Source organism: Esox lucius, chromosome 19, assembly GCF_011004845.1.
Source record: "Esox lucius isolate fEsoLuc1 chromosome 19, fEsoLuc1.pri, whole genome shotgun sequence".
Lineage (NCBI taxonomy): Eukaryota > Metazoa > Chordata > Actinopteri > Esociformes > Esocidae > Esox > Esox lucius.
The window spans coordinates 27,841,954-27,865,015 of record NC_047587.1 but is presented as its reverse complement, the minus strand read 5'-3'; the positions used below and the strand labels follow the sequence as shown (position 1 = coordinate 27,865,015).

Here is a 23,062-nt window from a genome sequence, read left to right as displayed (position 1 = left end):
ATTCCATGTTCTGTTTGTAATAATGTGTCTGTGGCAGGTCTAAGCCCAGGGGACTCCGGCGTCGTGTTGAAGTGCCAGTTATGTGGCCACATCACAGACTCCCCTGCCCAGCTCCAGCAGCACGTACGCACCCACCTGGAGGTCAGAGTCCCAGCCGAGAGGAGTCCCACTCCCCGCCAGAGCACCCCCTCCTCAGCTGACCCGCCGGATCAACACGACCGGGAGCCCCCCGCCTGCGTACCCCACCCGGACTCCACCAGCCCTGGGGCCAACGGGAGCTCGGCTACACCACGAGACAGCTCACCGGCGGACCACCTCCCAGCCGACGTGAGGATTAAAGAAGAGCCGCGCTCGGACTCTGAAAACGACGGGCTTGAGGAGGCGCTGGAGGAAAAAGAGCAGGTGAAGCGCCGGGATCATAGCCACGTACGGACGGGCCCTGGGTCCTCTCAGACTTCCACCTCCCCCAGAAGTCCCTCTGCTGTGACTGTGAAGGCGGAGCCAACAAGTCCAACCCCCGGCTCCAGCCCCGCCCACCCGGGGGGAAATGGCTCAGTGCTGCCCGGAGGGAACGTGTTCCTGCCCCAGTACATGTTCAGCCCAGAGGCAGCCATCCTCCCCCAGGCTTCAGAGATCCTGGCCAAGATGTCGGAGATGGTTCATAGCCGACTGAAGCAGGGCCAGGTCGCCCCCGGGTCAGCACCGGCCTTCTACCCCGCAGGAACCGCCGGCGCTGTACACAAAGGAGCTACCTGCTTTGAGTGTGACATCACGTTCAATAACATCAACAACTTCTACGTTCACAAGAGGCTGTACTGCTCCAGCAGGCACCAGCAGGGTGATCAGGCATCGGGGCCCGTGAAGGAGGGGACTTCGGGGGCGGCTGTGCCCTCTGTGGGCCACAGCTCGTCCCCCCCCGCTGGGTCAAGTAGCCGGGCTGCCTCGGCCTCCCCAAGTGACATCGACCCTGTTCCAGGCAGCACCGCCACGGAGGGCCAGCTGGTGGAGGTAAAGAGTGAGAACCCCGGGGCGAAGGAGGCAGTGTCCTCGTCTTGCTCCGAGGGGGAGGGCGGCGGCGGAGGAGGAGGAGGAGGCCAGGCCAGCGAGGGCACCCCAAGCCCCAGCGGCTCGGCGGAGGACCAGGAGGACGACCCCACCAGGACCTTCTGTCAGGCCTGCAACATTCACTTCAGCCGCCACGAGAACTACACTGTACACAAGCGCTTCTACTGCGCATCGCGCCATGACCCGTCCAACCAGCGGTCTAGCGCGGGCAAAGCCGCCTTCTTGCCTCAGCCCATCCGCACGCGCAAGAGGAAGAAGATGTACGAGATCCACATGGCCCGGACCGAAGCCCTGGCCAATGCCGCGGCCGCCGCTCCGGTCCTGCGTCTCGCCGTGAAGCAGGAGGCCGTCGCCGCCACGGGAAGGGTACTGGAGGCCCCGCGTCCGGCCACCTCCCGCAGTGCCAGCCCCGACGGTGACGGGCCCATCGACCTGAGCAAGAGGCCCCGCCTGAGAGAGACCCCGCGGGCGGGCAGCATCCCGGCCCTGCCCCTCACTGACTACCACAAGTGCACCGCCTGCAGCATCAGCTTCAACAGCATTGAGAACTACCTGGCCCACAAGACCTACTACTGCCCGGCCACCACTCTGCAGCCCCACACCCTGGAGACCCTCCACCGGCTGAAGAGGCCGGCCTCCGCCTCCCCCAAGAGCAGGGCCCTGGAGCGGCCGGATCTCCTCCTCGAGGCCAAAGGCCCGCCAACGGAGAAGGCCACTCCGGGGGACTCGCCCAGCCCGCACCCCTCCTCCTTACCCGGCTCGGAGGCCACGTCGCCTCACAGCGGCCCCGCGCCCAAATGTCCGGGCTCTCCCGTGGTGGTCTGTCCCTATTGCCCTCCAAACATGGCGGTGACCTGTGACTTGGTGGAGCACTTCAGGGCCACGCACGGCCTGGTCCTAAGCCTGGAGGGCCAGCCGGCGGTGGTCAGCCCCAGCCTGAGCCCCAGAGACGGGACCCCTTCCACCCCGACCAAGATGTCTCTCCGAACCCGCAGGGAAAGCCTCAACGGCCGGGTCAGAAGGGACACTGTCTCCCCGTCCTCTCCCCTGGTAAACGGTAGCTCTCTGGGGCCCCATGCCGGAGGCGGCGTCTCCCCGAAGGCGGCCCCGCCTGCAGTGTCTCCCTCCAGGTCCCTCCCCATGACTGTGTCACCTGTGCCTGAGGTCCTGAGGGAGGTGGGGGTTCTAAACCACCAGGCTGCTGTCACTCTGCTCCCAGACAAGACCGCCCTCACCCGGGGTCTGCCTATCGCCATCCCGGCCCCTCCCACACCCAAGACCCCCCTAGTCTCTACTGTTCAGAACGGCAACAGCCGCTTCTGCAGGCTGTGTAATATCAAATTCAGCAGCCTGTCAACGTTCATAGCCCACAAAAAGTACTACTGTTCCTCCCACAGCGCTGAGCACGTCAAGTGATCTCTCCTGGCCCTCCACAGTGTCCCCTGAGGGCCCCAGGCCCAGCCCCGGCCCCGGCCCTGGACTGTCTGTGTATGAATTGTGACTGTTACTTGCCAGGCAACGGGTTGCTGCTCGGACCCTGATGCTCCCGGTATTGTTACTATGGTAACTTGTTTTTCCTTATGGGTCAAAGTTCATATTACACTAAGAGCTGAGATGTGCTACCTGCACACACAGTTGTGCTCCCGTCCGCGACACGTCGACATATCTCCCTGCTTTGTTCCACGCCTTTCACCTCCGGGGTTCACAGAATGTTGAACAGGTGACTTTTAGATCCGACATTTTAATCTCACGAGCGACATTCATTGAATTATTCATATTGCAGTTCTCTTGATTTGATTCTGATTGTTCGATACTTTTTCTTGCTCACGACAAAACTCTCCTGAGCTGACGAGGCCCTTACGTCTGTCCGTGGGTTGTCCCTCAATGCCCTCTAGTGGTGAATATCGTCACCGTTTTATTTCTATCTGTGAATAGTGTATGATGTTTTGAAATGATTCTATTTGCTTTTGTTTGAACACTGGCTCTTTAGCTAACTAAAAAGCTAAAGCATTTTTGTCTGACTTACATAAATGTGGGTATCACATGGTTACCAATTACAACAAAAATATTTACAAATGGACAGGTTTGTTTTTCCTAAACCACAATTTTATTTTCTCTTATTGCGAAATGTGAAATATTTATCTTTGAGTCCTCACTGATTTCATGTCAACGGAAAACTACCTAGTGTCTAATATTTTTTGTATTTTTTATTTGTATATTTTTCATACTGTTCGAAAGGAACTGCTTCAATCTTGGTGTGTAATGGTGTTTTTGTAAGTGTAGATATGTAATATCTTTCACAGTAATCACTGGGAGGACACTGAACCTTATTCTTTTTGTCAGCATTTCTTTCGTCTGTCCTTTATTCATCTGTGAATTTAGGAAATGACACAGAGTTTTCTATATCCTATATTGCCAGATAAATTATTGGAATTAGTTGGTGGTGCTTGTGACTGGCCCTGAGTGCCGGGATGAAGAGAATTTCCCTGACCTGACCGTTACCCCCCCCCCCCCCACATACTAAACCCCTACAGTGTCAACATACTAAACCGCTACTCTGTGGCTGCTGGTACACCACCATCAGACAGTTTTAAATTAGTCATGTGATCCGTTCGAATCTATGTAGATTATTTAACACCTTTTTGAGAGTGTGCGCTCGTTCAATGTGGGTTTTCCGGTAATGAAGGAAAAAAATAAGGAAAACTAAATGTTGAAGGCAAAACAGATATTGGTAGGGACATCAGACAAATTTCACAGATCGTAGAGAGACACACGTGTTGGGTAACTAAAACACATACATCCCTGTTTGCAGAGGGGTGTTAAATAAACCTGCGAGATGCAATCTTTCCTCAGTCAGAACTGGCAGCACTGGCACAGCCTTACCATGGAGTTGAGTTAGCTTGTTATGTGCTCCACTATCCTTACCTCTCATGATGATCTGAATGGATCTGTATGTTACTTCTGGTGGTCCCTTCCTTGTGTTACACAGGCAGATGTTTCTCTGCTCGAAAAACTGGAAAACAAAATGGTGGGGAAAAGCCAAGTAAATTTGCTCTGTTGTGGTTTTGAAGAGTGCTGTATCAGTCATATCTTACTCAAGAGTGTTTACAATTTAACTGCTTTCTCTTTTCTAGCAGAGATGAGCATTTTCAACAAGTCACAAATGGAGGAATGCAGTGCTGAGAAACATTTTAAATGTCCCCTTTATATTGCACTGTGTTGTACAAATGTGCTGAATGTTTTAGTTTTAGAAGCTTTTTTTGTACTGTATTTATGTTTTTACAGCACTTTTCCTTGTCCAAACCCATCCCTTGAAGGACATGCTGATCAATTTCAACCTTTTCACATGAATTAAAGTTAATTGAAAACATTTAGTGAATGATTCCAAATGTCAATAATGGAAAAGTAATAATGAATGTCAGATCTTTTATTTTATTTTTTAATCTCAAGTTCCACTACACACTTGTCCAAACTATGCATGGGAAATAAACGTCCTGAGAGACATTGAAGTGTCAAACCTTTCATCTTTTTTCACATTTGATTGACCTCCCACATGAAAAGAAGTTCACTATACTTCAGTCGTTTTAAAGCTGAGACTGGTGTTTTGCCGGTACAGGTGAATGAATCTGCCAGTTGAGGCCCTATGAGGCGTCAGTTTCCAAAATTAGACACTCATTTATTTATCATCTTGCTCAGCTGTGCACCGGGGCCTCCCACACTTTCTATTCTGGTTAGAGACAGTTTGTGCTGTTCTGTGAAGCAAGTAGTGCACAGTGTTGTATGAGATCTTCAGTTTCTTGGCAATTTCTCATATGGAACAGCCTTCATTTCTCAGAACAAGAACAGACTGACAAGTTTCAGAAGAAAGTTATTTGTTTCTGGCCTCTTTGCGTCTGTAATCAAATCCATTATTGCTGATGCTCCAGACACTCAACTTAAGGCCAGTTTTATTGCTTCTTTAATCAGCACAACAGTTTTCAGCTGTGCTAACATAATTGCACAAGGCTTTTCCAATGATCAGTTAGCCTTATAAAATGATAAACTAGGATTAGCAAACACAATGTGTCATTGGAACACAGGAGTGATGGTTGCTGATAATGGGCCTTTGTACGCCTATGTAAATATTCCATAAAAAAATATTTTCCAGCTATAATAGTCATTTACAACATTAACAATGTATATGCTTTATTTGTGATCAGATTTTTTATTTTATTTCAAAATGTAGTTTTTCTTTTGAAAACAGAAGTGACCCCAGACTTTTGAACAGTAGTGTAAACCATATTCAGTTTATGGGAATGCGCCTTCTTGAATTTCTCCAATGTATTTTTTCCAAGAGAAAGCTCTTATGTCACTTTAAAGTTAACAATAAATATTGCAGTATTCTACATTCTTCTTTAGTAAATTCTACAGTATTCCTTGTGTTTTACAATCCACAAAAATGGCACACTAATTCAAATATTCTGTATACTACCATTTTTATTTATACAATACATGCTGCCAAACTACAGTGAATACTTCAGTAATTTTTGCTAAAACTGTCAGGCTGTGTACCATGTGTTTTTTCATGTAGGGTGTTCCAGTGTTCCACCCACAAACCTGCCATTTTACCTCTTCTCATTTCATCACCCACTTCTAATGTTTGCCACAATAGATTTGAGGTCTCACAAATAATTTGTCTTTCATATAATTTCCTGCATGCCTTTCTGTGAATGTGCAAGCCTCCATACAGAAGATAATTTAATGAATCATCTCCACAGTGGTAACATGCCTTTTCTCTAGGACGGCTTGAATTATATTTCCTGTGGAAGAAAAGCTTTATCCTCAAAGTCTCAAGGCTGATTTAGTAGTATGTTAGCAGTCAGTCTCTTCAGTTCTTTTATGACCAAGAGGATGGAGGTTGAGGACATAGTTAATTACTTCTTTTAATTTGTTTCTTTATTCCCAAATAGTGCAGCAAGTTCAAAACGTATTCAAATAGGACACTGCCTGGCACTGCTTAATAAATTTTTTATTTATGGTAACTCATGGTAAAAAAGACCCCTTCTACGCCCCCACCCCCCTCCCTGCCCCCATCCACGCCCCCCATCCACGCCCCCCATCCACACCTCCTATCCATACCCCCCATCCACACCCCCAACCACGCCCCCCCATCCACGCCCCCCATCCAAACCCCCTGCATGAATTATTCCCATCCAAAAACCCCTGAATGCACACTCCCACCCACTCCCCCATCTGCACCCCCCATCTATGTCCCCATCCACTCCCCCATCCACACCCCCCATCTATGTCCCCATCCACGCCCCCCCATCCAAACCCCCTGCAGGCATTATTCCCACATCACATGATTCAAAATAAGTAGTCATTGAGAAGATTTGTAATTTATTTCCCCATATCATACACTATACCTACGCAAAACAAACAGTTTGGACTGGGAATTGTCTTCTTTCAAAATATGTGAGTGTTTGGAATATACCTGATGTACAGTATGAAATTATAATGGGTAATTTGATGATGGAGATGATGCTGACATGTTGGATCAGACTGAGCCCAAGTTAATGGCAGAATCTGGTAGTGAAATATCCCTACACGATTGGGCATTAGGAGATTGGAGTTTGTTTTAAGTTGTCAGCAGATACGGATGTAATTTGGAGATCAAGCTTCTGGTTTTCCCAAAAGTTTTATAACGTTGTTCCCCATGGCACATCCATAAGCATAAGAAACATAAGAACAGCCCACCACTGCAAATAATAGAAGCAAGGTCTGTGGTACATTGTGTTGACTTTCCAAATCCCGGAAGGCACACATAACCGTTTTATCAGATAGGGTAGGAACACCTCTAACACGCCACTGTGGAAACCTGATGGGATTTCCCCGATCAGTTTAGAACTGTGGAACACTGTTACACACATGGTGGTCTTGTTTTGGATTTTAGCATGCATCTCAACAGAACACCACACAGATAAGACATGACTATACTGAAACTATTATCTTCTGGGTGTGACTTTAGAAAATATCAGGTCTGGGAGTTTGTGTCAATATCCCAGATTGTACTCCACTGGTTGCCATGCTACTGAGATTCTGGGGTTTAAGCCATTTCAGTGCAGGACCCAGCGAATAATGTACATGAACAGTCCTTGCTGTTTGGAAGGTTAAGCCCTCTGTGCAACATACAGAATTTAATTTGTGGTCTTTTCTCCATCCAAATGAGACACTTTCTTCGGCAAGCTGGCCAAATACCCAGGTCAGGATGGGAAAGGTGGCGTGGAGCTGTAAACATCGTCACAAAGGAGAGTATTCCTTCATTTTTGCAATGAAAATGAGGGCATTAAATACATTTTCTAATCTTATCTATTCCAATGTTCTGGAGAACAAGTGGGTGTTGATGGTTAATCAGTGAAAAGCTGAAAATAGGCAATTTGCCAAACATAGTTACATCATAGATTGTGAAAGTCAGTTGTTAGCTGCATGAATAAACCAGCGTTGTTAGATGAGTGGAACTCGGTGTGAATCCAATTCCATGTTATTGACTTTTTCAAGCCAAATGCTACATTCACAGCCTTTATTATTATGAAGTTCTTTGGGAAAACTCTTGTTTGACAGTTCCCAATACCATGGACTGGCGCAAAAAGCACTTATCGCAGCACACACACTTTAAAGTAATTGCTTTATATTGTTGCCTGATTCCAAGAAACCAAAGTGGTCCTATTTCTCTGAATTGGTCTACATAATAATCAAGCTCTTAAACTGAATAGAATGCTTACACCTGTCCTCACTGCCTTGAAGGTTCTTAAAACCCTGTCATGACTATTATTGGTTTGGCAATATCAAGATTTGGATGACTTTCTTTTGTTTTGCTGGCATGGTGATGATGAAGATGACAGTGTTAATTATCAGGAGTTTTTTTTTTGCATATGTGCATGCATTCCTGTGGATACCTGTCTGTGTGGGTGCATGTTGGTGTGTTTGTGTAAGTTGATTGAGTATGTGTGTGTGTGTGTGTGTGTGTGTGTGTGTGTGTGTGTGTGTGTGTGTGTGTGTGTGTGTGTGTGTGTGTGTGTAAGTGTTGGAACTCAGTGAAGGACAGTGGGCATCTCCTCTCGCTTGACTTCCCATCCTGAGTGAGAGGTTCGGTTATGGGGTTACTGACCTCTATTTCCCAAATTCCTTTTAATGCTCCTCAGTCAACATCTTTACCTCCCATCAACCAATGTTTCACAGGTCACCTCCCCAGCATCCTTCCATATCCTCACCTCACTTTCTTGACCAGCTCCTCTTTAAGACAATCACAGGGGATTTGATTGGCTTTCAAAAGTATAAAACATTTGACTCCTAAGCTATACACTGCCCCCTTCTGGGGACTTGTGATTGATGACAGTCGTTAGAAGGGTTTCTGTGGATGGATAGTGATAGTTTTCTCAGTAGAACCTCTTTTGATATCAAGCACAAATTGAGCATGGGGACAAAGTCAAAAATGGGAGTCCATGGAAATGATTTGGTCAACATCTGTTGCTGTATGTTTGATAGGCTTCAGTCCATCTGCTGTAGATGTTATGAGTGTTGTCTTAATATGGAGAAATAGAGTTGTGACTCATGAGTAATGAAGCCACCGCTCTTTGCTTCTGGCTCTTGAAGTAACAGAGGTTCTCATCATTCAGCCTGTAGATATAGGAGTAATACTCCAACATTAAACACAAACATTTTCAATATCTATCATTTCCTGAGAATGTTCCCACTGTGCTTTCAGCATAATCGCCTGCCCCTTATTGTAATAGTGCACTGTAGCTAAACCAACTACATCCTTCATTAGTACTACAATGAAGCTTAATCATCTATCAACTTTATTTAGTAGTGTACTGTAGCCTAACCATCTATGCCCATTATGTAGTGGTGTACTGTAGCCTAACCATCTATGCCCATTATGTAGTGGTGTACTGTAGCCTAACCATCTATCCCCATTATGTAGTGGTGTACTGTAGCCTAACCATCTATGCCCATTATGTAGTGGTGTACTGTAGCCTAACCATCTATCCCCATTATGTAGTGGTGTACTGTAGCCTAACCATCTATGCCCATTATGTAGTGGTGTACTGTAGCCTAACCATCTATCAATCAATCAATCAAATGTATTTATAAAGCCCTTTTTACAACAGCAGTTGTCACAAAGTGCTTTACAGAGACACCCGACCTTAAACCCCAAGGAGCAAACAACAGTAGTGTTGGATTTCATCTATGCCCATTATGTAGTGGTGTAACCATATATCCCCATTATGCAGTGGTGTACTGTAGCCTAACCATCTATCCCCATTATGTATTGGTGTACTGTAGCCTAACCATCTAACTCCATTATGTAGTTGTGTACTGTAGCCTAACCATCTATCCCCATTATGTAGTAGTGTATTGTAGCCTAACCATCTATCCCCATTATGTAGTGGTGTACTGTAGCTTAGCCACCTATTCCCATTATGTAGTAGTGTACTGTAGCCTAACCATCTATCCCCATTATGTAGTGGTGTACTGTAGCCTAACAATCTATCCCCATTATGTAGTGGTGTACTGTAGTTTAACCATCTATCCCCTATATGTAGTTATGTACTGTAACTTAACCATCTATATCCTTTATGTAGTATTTTACTGTAGCCTAACAATCTACAGTGGGGAGAACAAGTATTTTGCAGGTTTTCCCACTTACAAAGCCTGTAGAAGTCTGTAATTTTTTATCATAGGTACACTTCAACTGTGAGTGACTGAATCTAAAACAAAAATCCAGAAAATCACATTGTATTTTGTATCAGGTCTGTGAGAGCCAGAATTCTTACTGGTTGGTAGGTGATCAAATACTTATGTCAAGCTAAAAATGCAAATTAATTATTTAAAAATCATACAAAAAATTACAGACCTCTACATCCTTTGTAAGTAGGAAAACCTGCAAAATCTGCAGTGTTTAAAATTCTTGTTCTCCCCACTGTATCTCCATTATGTAGTGGTGTACTGTAGGTTAACCATCCATCCCCTTTATCTAGGGGTGTATTGTAACTTAACCATTTGTATACTATATGTAGTGGTGTACTGTAGCTTAACCATCTATCTCCTCCATGTAGTGGTGTACTGAAGCTTAACCATCTATCCCCTCCATGTAGTGGTGTACTGTAGCTTAACCATCTATCTCCTCCATGTAGTGGTGTACTGAAGCTTAACCATCTATCCCCTCCATGTAGTGGTGTACTGTAGCTTAACCATCTATCCCCTCCATGTAGTGGTGTACTGTAGCTTAACCATCTATCCCCTCCATGTAGTGGTGTACTGTAGCTTAACCATCTATCTCCTCCATGTAGTGGTGTACTGAAGCTTAACCATCTATCCCCTCCATGTAGTGGTGTACTGTAGCTTAACCATCTATCCCCTCCATGTAGTGGTGTACTGTAGCTTAACCATCTATCCCCTCCATGTAGTGGTGTACTGAAGCTTAACCATCTATCCCCTCCATGTACTGGTGTACTGTAGCTTAACCATCTATCCCCTCCATGTAGTGCAGTACTATAGCCTAACCATTTATCCCCTTCATGTACTGGGGTACTGTACCCTAACCGTCTATCCCATTTGTGTGGGATTGTTCTGTATCTATCGAATATGTTGTTATAAAACTCAGCAATCTTGAATCTATTGGGACCAAAAGGACAAAAACTCCACAACTCTATCGCCACTTCCATGGAGAGACAGAGATAAAGAGCCATTGATAAATGATTTGGCTGCATGTGGAGTCATATGGGCCACAGGGAAGAACACACACAAATCCCATTGCGGCTCCTGCTGTCAGGGCCCAGATGCAGAGGTGGTTGAAACTTTTACAAGAATCGATATGGCTTTCCTTGCTGTTTTATTTCTAACGACGCGGTCCAGTCTGTGCTCAATGCGAGTGAGTCACGTTAGAACTGACATGAAGTGTAACTCTGCCCATTCATCAGATGGCTCTGAAATAATACCCCCCCCTCCAGAAAGAAATACATAAAGAACACATTCCCAGACCTTCACAGTCCTCATCGCGCCCTTCTATGAGTAACCTGCCGTGACGCATTGACGGTTTGAATCATTCCTCTACTTCAATAGTGCCAGACTTTTATTATTCACCAAGGACAGTAGGAAGAAGACGCATTTCTATAGTAAAACGTTATAGATTTCCATTTGTACAGGTTGAGGTGGTCATGTGTGTGCTGCTATGCTTAAACTTCTTTCTTTTTTGTGGAGCCCTGTTTCACTGTCATACTGGAGATTTGACTCTGAACCGAAAGCCATTAGAGAGATTTAGAAATGACAAGAGACTGACTGATCGAGGGATGAGGAGAGAGAAAACTTGGCCGGTCAGGAGCTGGGTCTTATCAAGGACTATTTTAGACATTTGTCCAGGTGGATAAAATGTTGGTACATTACTTGAAAACCGTCCACTATGGGGAATGGTGAGCCTGATTACATTTAAATAGAGTGGCGGTTAGTGGATGTGGAGGCTGGATAGTCAGTGATAGTCATGATTCTAAGCTGCTAACTTGGTTACTAGTTGTGTTCAAATCAATGTTCAAAAACAATGTTTTAACATTGTTTATATTTTTGTGTTTCCCAACCTCAAACCTTACCTAAGAATAAATATACAATAACCTAAACCTAAACCTAAAGCTAACCTTTGAAGGGGATATCCCTCATTTTCTCCCACCTTTTGGTTAGTTTGTGTTGCCGAATTACAGCTACACGGTCAAACCAACTCTCTCCCCCATTGGCGCATTACTCAACCAGCTTACAAACTTTAAGAAACAATATTTTGGAATATAAAAAAAAGTGATTTAGACAGCACAATGATTACCTACAGAATTATTTTCTATCTTTATTTTCGTGGACCGTGTTGTAGTGAGAGGGAGAGCCCGGCTTGTCCATTAGAAGTACTGCCTCCGGTACTTAACAACTGATGCAAATGGATTTGAATCCAACCCACTGCCTCCGACCCACTGCCTCCAGTACATAACAACTGATGCAAATGGATTTGAATCTGACCCACTGCCTCCAGTACATAACAACTGATGCAAATGGATTTGAATCTGACCCACTGCCTCCAGTACATAACAACTGATGCAAATGGATTTGAATCTGACCCACTGCCTCCAGTACATAACAACTGATGCAAATGGATTTGAATCCGACCCACTGCCTCCAGTACATAACAACTGATGCAAATGGATTTGAATCTGACCCACTGCCTCCAGTACATAACAACTTATGCAAATGGATTTGAATCCGACACACTGCCTCCAGTACATAACAACTGATGCAAATGGATTTTAATCCGACCCACTGCCTCCAGTACTTAACACCTGATGCAAATGTATTTGAATTTACGACAATCTTTCAGCAGAAAGTCTTCTCTATCATTCTGAAATGTATTGGTTTATATCAATATATAAATACCAGAAAATATATATGAAAAAAGAATGAACACCTAACCCTTACCTTCGCTACCTGTGTCCACTGGACTTTGACCTTCTCCACTCCAAACAGACAAAAAGGGGCATGTTTGGACATTCTATGAGTCTCTGGGCTTCTGTGACGTTTGACAGACTCAAATGAAAGATATCATGGTATCACTCGTACATAGGCAACGAAAGGATGGAGGAGTGTGGGAGGAACATACAGGCTTAATGTAACAGAATTGCAGACTGAAAGAAGTACTAGTAGGTGTATTTATATACCAATGTGAATGGAGAACACCATAAAGCTTGATATGTTTAGTCCTGGACTTTATCTGTGTCTGCAAAATCGTCCCTCAGAGTTTGGAGTTTAAATGAAAGGTTTGGGGTTAGGATTAGGGAAAAAGTATTTTGAACAATTGATTTGGGTCCCCCAAATAATCTTGGAAAAAAATGTGTGTCACTGTATGAGAACAAGACAAGTAGAGATAGACCGAGACTTGAGGTGTATGGTGTGGAATATGAGCTGTTCTTAGGCACGATACGTTGTGAAATGTCTGGACCCAGCGCTTATCTGTGGTTGTATTAGCAATATATGACTTATTGCTGTTATAAACCAGTTGCAAACATAATTACAGCAGTAAAAGGTTATGCAATGCCATACCTGTGGTATATGGTCTCATATATCACAGCTATCATGATTCAAACCATCTGGTTTATAAGTCAAAATGATTCCCTTGGTTACTAGGTGAGATGTCTATATATGCTGGGTTAGAGACAGCAGGGGAAACCAAACCTCACCAGATCCAGCTGCTATCACATTGGTGTCTACGGGAGAGACAATCATTTTGGTAAGTAAACTAAGATAACAAAGAGGCTGTGATTTCTCATTGGAGGCTAGTGAAGCCAAGTGGGCAGAGCCTAGAAAATGTGATGGAAAGGTGAGTTCCTGTTGGGTAATATCGCCATGTGATAGAATTTTTCTGTTGTTTGTTTCCAAATGCATATGTCATGGATCTTGAATTCACCCTGCAGTCCTTCAAATCAATTAAAAAAAATAACTTTGACAATGTCTACAAAACCTATGCCAATCTGTTAGTTAAATTTGATACATTTATATCAAACAAGAAAAAAGAAAAGAAAATATAAAAGAAAATAATAAAAGAAAACTGTATTGAGATCATATGTTTAATTACAGAGAATATTGGCCGGTGGTCTGTCCAGTTACCTCTTCTTGGCTGGTATAATTCCTTTTGGTCTGGAGATGATGCCCTGATGGTTCCATTTTATATATTTAGTGAGCTACTGTGAACTCTAAAGGTATTGGCACACTGATGATTATTTTGGCTCTGCTTTAATTTGAGGTAACAGTTTTGTTCAGTTACTTGTTTTTTCATATTTATATTTTATTAGAGAATGTATGCTTGTTTTGGTTGCTACAGACACCACCCAATCATTTGTTTGATTAATTCTATATCACTAAAAAACTTCAGAACAAATTAAACAAACAGGTTGGATTTGTAGCAACCAAAACATGAAAAAGCATAAATTCATTAAAATATCATGTTAAGATTAACAAAAGCACATAATTTCTACTAGTAAATGTTTTTTATCTTGTTGTTTGTATACTGTGATATAAGAAGGATAAACATCTCAGTTCTGTTCATTACCCTGGAACAAAATATTTATTGCGTAATCCAACATTATATTACAATGAAATCAAGCAAGCAAGTTTATTTTTATAGCACAGTTCATACATAGAAGCAATTCAATGTGCTTTACAAAGAAAAAAAAGAAAAATACAATGGCATAAAAACAAATACTCAAATGAAAACATCAAAACAACGTCATAATAATAAAAAAAATTAATAATAAAAAGATTTCTTTTCTTAATATAAACATTGGAAGCTATAAAAGCTGTAAGGCTAAACAGTGTGGTTAAGTTTAAGTGCTCAGTCATAGGCACATGAAAAGAGAAGTGTTTTAAATAGTTATGTTTATTGCTTGGTTTCTTATCCTTAGCATGCAATGACTGATTGAAGTCTGCAACCCGTAGACATCACATGCGTTTCCCTGATGATGCTCTGCCAGACTTGTACTACAGGCATTTTCAGTTCCTGCTTGCTTCAAGGGCCTTTTTGCCTTCCCTTTTAGCTTCAGTGTATGAAAGGCATGCTCAACTCGATTCAGAATAGGTCATTGGCAGTTTTGTTCGTGAGACTTGCTAGTGGTTTGCATCTTAATGTACCCTAGTGTATTCTGCCATAGATCGTGGGATTGAGAACAGGACTTTGATCAGTGGTGTCGTAATGTAGCCCTGGGCTTCTGGGGCTTCAGCCGAGCCTTTTGGGACTAGACTTGGGTCTTTTTGGAATAGCCCGGGGTCTTTTGATCCAACTCCCCAAAATTAAGATTAATATTTTTGCTTGTTTTGGTGAACTGACATTAACGCAGCTGGAGTGGTGTTAAGAAATACATTCAGTGAGAGACAGCGTTTTCATAGCGCTCTTTGTTTCAATTGCTCAGGGTTGAGTCTTGCTTCACCCATCCAACCCTGCTATGGGCGAAGCCCTGAGTGTCCTGTTATCCTGGATTCACTCCTGGTTTTGCTTTGACCAGGTGTATTTCCTCCCAAGCCTCCATAGCTTCTTATTGTCTATTTGACATTGTCTTTTTCTTGGCAGTGCCTGGGTGGTGTGATGAGGCTTCCACTTCCAGTTTATTGATCCAACTGTGCACACTGGGATATCCAAACACCTTTCTAATCAATGCATTTGTATTACTTTATCTCTAACATTTGTAGAATGCTCTTTGGTCTTCATTCAGCTTAACAACCTGACCAATGCTCCTAAAAAAATGTATGTATTTATTGCTAGAAAATTTTACCGCAACTTTACTGGTTCAAAGGGGTAGTGGAGGCCAGTGGTAATGTCAAGTAATAGCATTCTTGTTTGAGCAATTTCTTTTATTTCAGTAAACTGTGAACTTCCAAAGCACAGGGGTTGAATACTAACTGGGAAATATTTCTTACAAATATTTCCCAATATAAAACATACACCTGTTGCAAATGAAGTATGTGACAAATGCAGTTTGATAGCCTTTGAGGGATGACTGATCTCATAAATAGTTATTCTGTAGTGAATAAAAAATAAAATAAAAATGAAGGACCCAGCTGTGGTGTAACTCATGTCATAGCCAGCGATCTAGCTAGCTAGTCCATCAGTAATGATGTCCCTTGACACCTATAAAGCACCACACCTCCACAGCAGTGACAATGCCCCTCTAATGGAGATATTAGCTAGTTAGTCCCTTCACAGTAACTACAACTGAACTGTAAGACAGCTGTTCTTGGCAGGTGGGACAGAATGAAACTGTGCCTTTGTCTATGTGGCAAACGTTAGCCAGCATGCTACTTCTATAGTATTATAGTCAATCTCCTAAAAAAAAATAGCTCTGTGAACTGCTCTGGACAGGGGCTTCAGGCATAGTAATAGTAGTGAATCAAACTTAAACGCTGCAGTTCTAAGACCGGGGAGGCAAGGGTTGCCCTATCAACCCAGTGATAACACAATTATCAAAGCCCTAAGGGATAAAAAGAAAGGTTTGTTTGGTTAGGTCTCATTAAGCAAGACCTCGTTATGCTCCCTGGATGTGCCATTCAGATGATGAAGCCATTAGACACTGATTGTAGACAGGGAATGTCTATTCGTTTGAATGTACAATACGTACAGCCATGAATGCTGTCCAGTTAAACCAGGGAAAGACTAATCATCTCTTTAAAACAAACCACACAGTTTCAATACCCTCTCACCTTCTTTCTAATAAGAGGAGAAAATGCCCTATTAGTTCTGGGGTAAATGCTGCATAGTTCACAGGGTTTGTACACACGTTAACATAGCTGTCATGTGGAATGTCTCTGTTCCTTCATAAGCTATGCAGACCTTAGAGTAAACATCATACAGCTGCAGGAGCTGTTAAGCTGTTGAGTTTTGAATTCATCATTCATGTGAACACAACGTTTTGATGTCATGGATATCAATTGCTTTTGGTCTGTTAGATTGTACTTTAGCTAAGTGTTTGATCAGCATCAGGGATTTGCTTTATAGAAAGTCAACCCATAGAACAAAAGGAATTGCTACTATCAGGAGAAATGTAATCTTTTGTCTACTTTAAAACATTGATCACACAGTACTAAGAACGTCATTTTATGGTTGTTTTCCATAGTTACATTGAATTTATATTATGGCAGTTCACACTGTGTGTTTCAGGCTTCTCCATCATCAACAGACCACAATATATAGCCTTCTGCAGCCTTCTTCAGGTGGAGACAGAGAAATGTTCTCACATATTCAAATTAAGTTTTTCTTTGTCAAATACTAAATTGACTATAGATGTTGTATGTCTTTGGAATTTGAAATCTCTCCTTGTATGGTCTCATAATATCACCCGATGTGTTTTTTTCTTTACAAATGTATATGTATGAATCAAGTAAGGGGTCAGAAAGTGGCAAAATTATGTTGGATCTGTAAGTCAATTAAACAAAGCAATGTCAAGTTATCCAACTGGTTGTATGGAAAGAGAATAGAACATAAGTTGGCATTTAAGGCAATAAATCATGTTATATTAATTTTATTTCTCTATATTTAATCCTAGGTAAAATCTGTGTAACATCAGAAAACAACATGTCCAAAAGGCAGTGATATACATTGGGCAGAACAAGTATTTGATACACTGCTGATTTTGCAGGTTTTCCCACTTACAAAGCATGTAGAAGTCATAGGTTTTTATGACTTCTACAGGTTTTTATCATAGGTACTCTTCAACTGTGAGTGACGGAATCTAAAACAAAAATCCAGAAATTCACATTGTAATATTTTTAAGTAATTAATTTGCATTTTACTGCATGACATAAGTATTTTATACATCAGAAAAACAGAACTTAATATTTGGTACAGAAACCTTTGTTTGCAATTACAGAGATCATACGTTTCCTGTTGTTCTTGACCAGGTTTGCACACACTGCAGCAGAGATTGACCTGCACTAGGCTGGGATGGGCTACAGCAAAATAGGCAAGCAGCTTGGCGAGAAGGCAACAACTGTTGGCGCAATTATTAGAAAATGGAAGAAGTTCAAGATGACGGTCAATCTCCCTCGGTCTGGGGCTCCCAGAACTACACAGCAGGACCTGGTCAATGACCTGAAGAGAGCTGGGACCACAGTCTCAAAGAAAACCATTAGTAACACACTACGCCATCATGGATTAAAATCCTGCAGTGCACGCAAGGTCCCCCAGCTCAAGCCAGTGCATGTCCAGGCCCGTCTGAAGTTTGCCAATGACCATCTGGATGATCCAGTTTTGGCTGAAATCTTTCTTGGTTTACCTGACCTTGGCTTGGTATCAAGGGATCCCCGAATTTTCTATTTCTTACTAAGTGATTGAACAATACTGAGTTGCATTTGCAAGGCTTTGTATATTATTTTATATCCTTTTCCATCTTTAAGTTCCATTACCTTGTTACGCAGGTCTTTTGACAGTTCTTTTCTGCCCCCCATGGCTCACTATCTAGTCTGCTTAGTGCATCCAGGTGAGAGCTAACAAACTACTGGACTAGTTATACACAGACACTAATTGCAATTTAAAAAGCTACAGGTGTGGGAAATGTAATTGTCATTTTCACCTGTGTGTTTCACCTTGTGTGTCTGTATAAGGTCAAACATTCAAAGGTATTATGATTAAAAAAGGAGCCAAACAACTATCTTAAATATAAATATCTTCATGTGATTACTATCCTTGAATAAAAAGTTTTTTTCATGATCAGTCATACTTTCCCAAATCAATGCCAAAATTCCACAATTTCTTCCAGTGTATGCAAACTTATGAGTACAACTGTAGATGTTGATAAAAAACTGTAGCTAGTAACTCTAATAAGCGTTAGCTAATGCTCGGTAGCTAATACAAGCTAAAATTACTGTACTGTTAAAAACTCTGGTAGCAGAACATTGTTTCTAAACAGTACAGTAGGACCAAACAGCAGGGTTACATTAGCTGGCGCTAGCTAAATACTATAATGATTGTATATTGATTTGCTGGTAATCATGTTTGATATTGAAATAAATTAAATAAAAAAATGTCTGTGTAAAAATATTTAACTGTGGTAGTTATCTAGGTTGGTAGGTATTGTTGAACAAACTAGCTACTTAGCCCTTGTTAATAACCTTTATGTCAATTTTTATGATACATAGCTTTAGGCTTTAGCTTTACAGTACTTCTCCATATTGCCAAAACCTGTACAAGAATGCATTGTGCTGCACGTACAGTAATGCATGAGGAAAGTCAGAAGAATATAGGAACTAGGTTAGGAATGTACTGTAATTAGCTTATGTTGACACAGGACATTCCATAATGTGGCTAGCTGTTAGCATGAACAACAGGCTAAGTAAAATAAACTATTCATAAGATTTTTATAATTATTATTACAGTGGGGTAACCATTATTAATAAGGTAGGCTAGATAATGATAGTTTTACATAATTATTTTTTATTTACTAATGGTGAAATATCAGTTATGGTTATAAATCGAAAAAGTACTTTGGAACATGGTTGGGATTCTTAATTAATATACTGTATTTCTGTGACAGTGTCTCTCCCTTCTTTCATTCCATTCCACACACTATTAGTGAGGATGCACAGTATTAATTAAGCCACGATCATGGGAAATATCTTGCTCACATTTTAAATAGAACATTAGGAAATACATTTTTGCAACAGTCTGTCTACAGAATTTCTAATTAAGGTTGTAGAGGGAAAAGGAATTATGAAAGTGGCACAGAAGATATAACTGGTTTACATTAATTGCTACATGAAAGCCATCAATGCATTGCCGCAGCGAGGTTCACCCTTCTCCTCAGCTAACCAGAACAAACATTTCCTACCCGAGTCCTATCCAGCTACTCTTCTTGTAATAACATCTTTGTAATTACTCTGGAATTAGATTTTCTACAATCAGAAGCAAATAACCACATGAACCTATGTATATCCTTGATATTTAGCTCACTATGTGTAATATTGATATGGAACTAAACCTGGGAAATTAGTGCAATGCCTGATCATATAACATATAACTGCTGCCTGTCATCTTATAGAGTTGGGAAGAAGACAGCTCTTTGGAATAATTGTAAATGTTGCTGTGCTGAATTATATATCTTTCTGAAAATATCAGTGTCATGTATTGGATTTGAGAGGTCACATGTCAAATAAACAGGAAGTAAGGGGTGAGTAACCTACGAGAATAGCCTGACGACATGGGGCTGTAATAGTCGTGTTCAGACAATAAAGCAAGTAAACAAAGGAGCTCCATGTGGTGATTAAATTCAGAGTGCACTATCTAATTCAGTATTAAGATAGGCACACAACAATCAGGGAAGATTGGGAGGGACTTCCAAAAAAGAGGAAAGGTTAAAGAATCCTGCATGAAGACGTAAAGGACGGTCAGAACAATCTGCCTTATATCAGTTGTTTTCTTCCTCTTTCATGGTATGGTGAAACGGACCAGTTTTTACAAAAATGTGACATCCTCTCATTCAATGGTCAAAATTCTTCTGTTCAGGTGTAGATGAATACTCCAGGTTAAAGCTATCTGACATCAAGTTTTTACAGCCATGCAATGAACTAGTCAACAGCTATAAACTCTACTGGACAAGGGCAGCACCCCTCATTGCTTGAGGCTAATATAAGCTAGTTAGAATAGGCAGTGTTCAATATGCACATCCCTGTCTATTTCAAAAAAGCTGCTTGGCAAAAATAAATGCCTGAAAACAATGTACACACAATTTATATATGCATTTCCAAGTGCTTTAATTCCTGGGCACAAAATATTGTTTCACCTTCACAGAGTTTTAGTACATTCCAAATACCAAACAGATCATTTCCAATTATATATACTGTAGTTATACACTCACCTAAAGGAGTATTAGGAACACCTGTTCAATTTGTCATTAATGCAATTATCTAATCAACCAATCACATGGCAGGTGCTTCAATGCATTTAGGGGTGTGGTCCTGGTCAAGACAATCTCCTGAACTCCAAACTGAATGTCAGAATGGGAAAGAAAGGTGATTTAAGCAATTTTGAGCGTGGCATGGTTGTTGGTGCCAGACGGGCCGGTCTGAGTATTTCACAATCTGCTCAGTTACTGGGATTTTCACACACAACCATTTCTAGGGTTTACAAAGAATGGTGTGAAAAGGGAAAAACATCCAATATGCGGCAGTCCTGTGGGCGAAAATGCCTTGTTGATGCTAGAGGTCAGAGGAGAATGGGCCGACTGATTCAAGCTGAAAGAAGAGCAACTTTGACTGAAATAACCACTCGTTACAACTGAGGTATGCAGCAAAGCATTTGTGAAGCCACAACACATATAAATTTGAGGCGGATGGGCTACAACAGCAGAAGACCCCACCGGGGCCTATTTTTCCACTACAAAATAGGAAAAAGAGGCTACAATTTGCACGAGCTCACCAGAATTGGACAGTTGAAGACTGGAAGAATGTTGCCTGGTCTGATGAGTCTCGATTTCTGTTGAGACATTCAGATGGTAGAGTCAGAATTTGACGTAAACAGAATGAGAACATGGATCTATCATGCCTTGTTACCACTGTGCAGGATGGTGGTGGTGGTGTAATGGTGTGGGGGATGTTTTTCTTGGGCATCGTTTAAATGCCACAGCCTACCTGAGCATTGTTTCTGACCATGTCCATCCCTTTATGACCACCATGCACCCATTCTCTGATGGCTACTTCCAGCAGGATAATGCACCATGTCACAAAGCTCGGTTTCTTGAACATGACAATGAGTTCACTGTACTGAAATGGCCCCCACAGTCACCAGATCTCAACCCAATAGAGCATCTTTGGGATGTGGTGGAACGGGAGCTTCGTGCCCTGGATGTGCATCCCACAAATCTCCATCAACTGCAAGATGCTATCCTATCAATATGGGCCAACATTTCTAAAGAATGCTTTCAGCACCTTGTTGAATCAATGCCACGTAGAATTAAGGCAGTTCTGAAGGCGAAAGGGGGTCAAACACAGTATTAGTATGGTGTTCCTCATAATCCTTTAGGTGAGTGTATATTTAGTACTGGATACATTTTAGATTCCTGTATCAGATCAGTGCATTCCTACTTGCAAGAAATGGCATTGTAAGTTGTGTTACAGCTTATAAACTACATTTCCAGAAAGGCTACAGACAGAAGAGATTGTAGAATGGGAGGACCACGCTCAGGGATGTGGAAATAAGTGACGCACCCTTAAAAATCCCTCCCTAACACCCAGTTACCCTACACACAATGCTCCATTACCCCAGTTACCCTACACAACATGCCCCATTACCCCAGTTACCCTACACAACATGCCCTATTACCCCAGTTACCCTACACAACATGCCCCATTACCCCAGTTACCCTACACAACATGCCCCATTACCCCAGTTACCCTACACAACATGCCCCATTACCCCAGTTACCCTACACAACATGCCCCATTACCCCAGTTACCCTACACAACATGCCCCATTACCCCAGTTACCCTACACAACATGCCCCATTACCCCAGTTACCCTACACAACATGCCCCATTACCCTTTCCATGGTCTTACTGCACGATAATATTGTAAATATATTGTGAATAATGTAAATAAAATATAATACATTTTATAATCCACACTTGGATGGCTGAAATTATCGAGTTTTTAGAATTACGGACTTCTTGAAAAATGTCCACGGATACTTGAGTTCGCTAATGTGGAACCGCGGATAGCTGGGGGAATATTGTACTTTACAAAAGTCATAGGCCACCTAAGAAAAGCATTTTATGCATTTGTCTAGGCGGTGCCAACCCAGGTTTCACTGACAGATTAAGCCTAGTCCAGGACTAAAAATACATCTCTGGACAATATCCATGGGAATTACATTTTAGTCCTGGATTAGTTTAATGTGTATGAGAAACTGTCCCTATATATTATTAGTACATAAATAAACATAAATACCAGAAAAAGAATCACAATTTCTATCTTAAAGGGAGATGTTCGAAAATATGTTATGATGTATATCGTTTGGTCTGAGTGGCCCCTAGGTATTACTTCACCAACAGATCTAGTGGGAGGAAGGATTTGCTGTCTTTCTGTGGAGTTTGGGAATTTTTTGTGGGGCACTCATGTTAAGAGTTTGCATGTACTCTTATAAAACAGCGGAAGGATAGAAGACCTGTTCCTTACGGCAGCTGTGGACCACTACCTAAGAAAGGTAAAAGTGCCCCCCACCCCAACACACACGCAAACCCTACCATGCTTTTATCCACCTATGAGGATAAAACTCAGTCTAAGTAACCATGCATTTTCTTGCTTCCTCATCTCAATTCTGGTCCTGGGGATAGGGAAAAGAAAGAGACATTGATTTAGAATGCCTGAGTGTTTTCCAGTAGGCAGAGATAAAAGTAAAGTTACCTATGATTCTTGGTAGTCTTTCTCTCTTTTAAGTCCGTGGCAGTTCGA

General features: G+C 42.1%; 1 protein-coding gene across 3 annotated transcripts in view; it reads left to right on the top strand.

Moving 5' to 3' along the window:
* The window catches only part of zfpm1 (zinc finger protein, FOG family member 1), a 64,276-nt gene extending 59,694 nt beyond the window's left edge, over nucleotides 1-4,582 (top strand). For all 3 annotated transcript variants that reach the window (XM_010884138.5, XM_020040336.3, XM_020040337.3), the window contains one exon: nucleotides 38-4,582. In XM_010884138.5, the coding sequence (XP_010882440.2) occupies nucleotides 38-2,481 (2,444 nt within the window). In that variant the 3' untranslated portion in view covers nucleotides 2,482-4,582. The remainder of the gene's footprint in view (nucleotides 1-37) is intronic.
* Nucleotides 4,583-23,062: the final 18,480 nt, after the last annotated feature.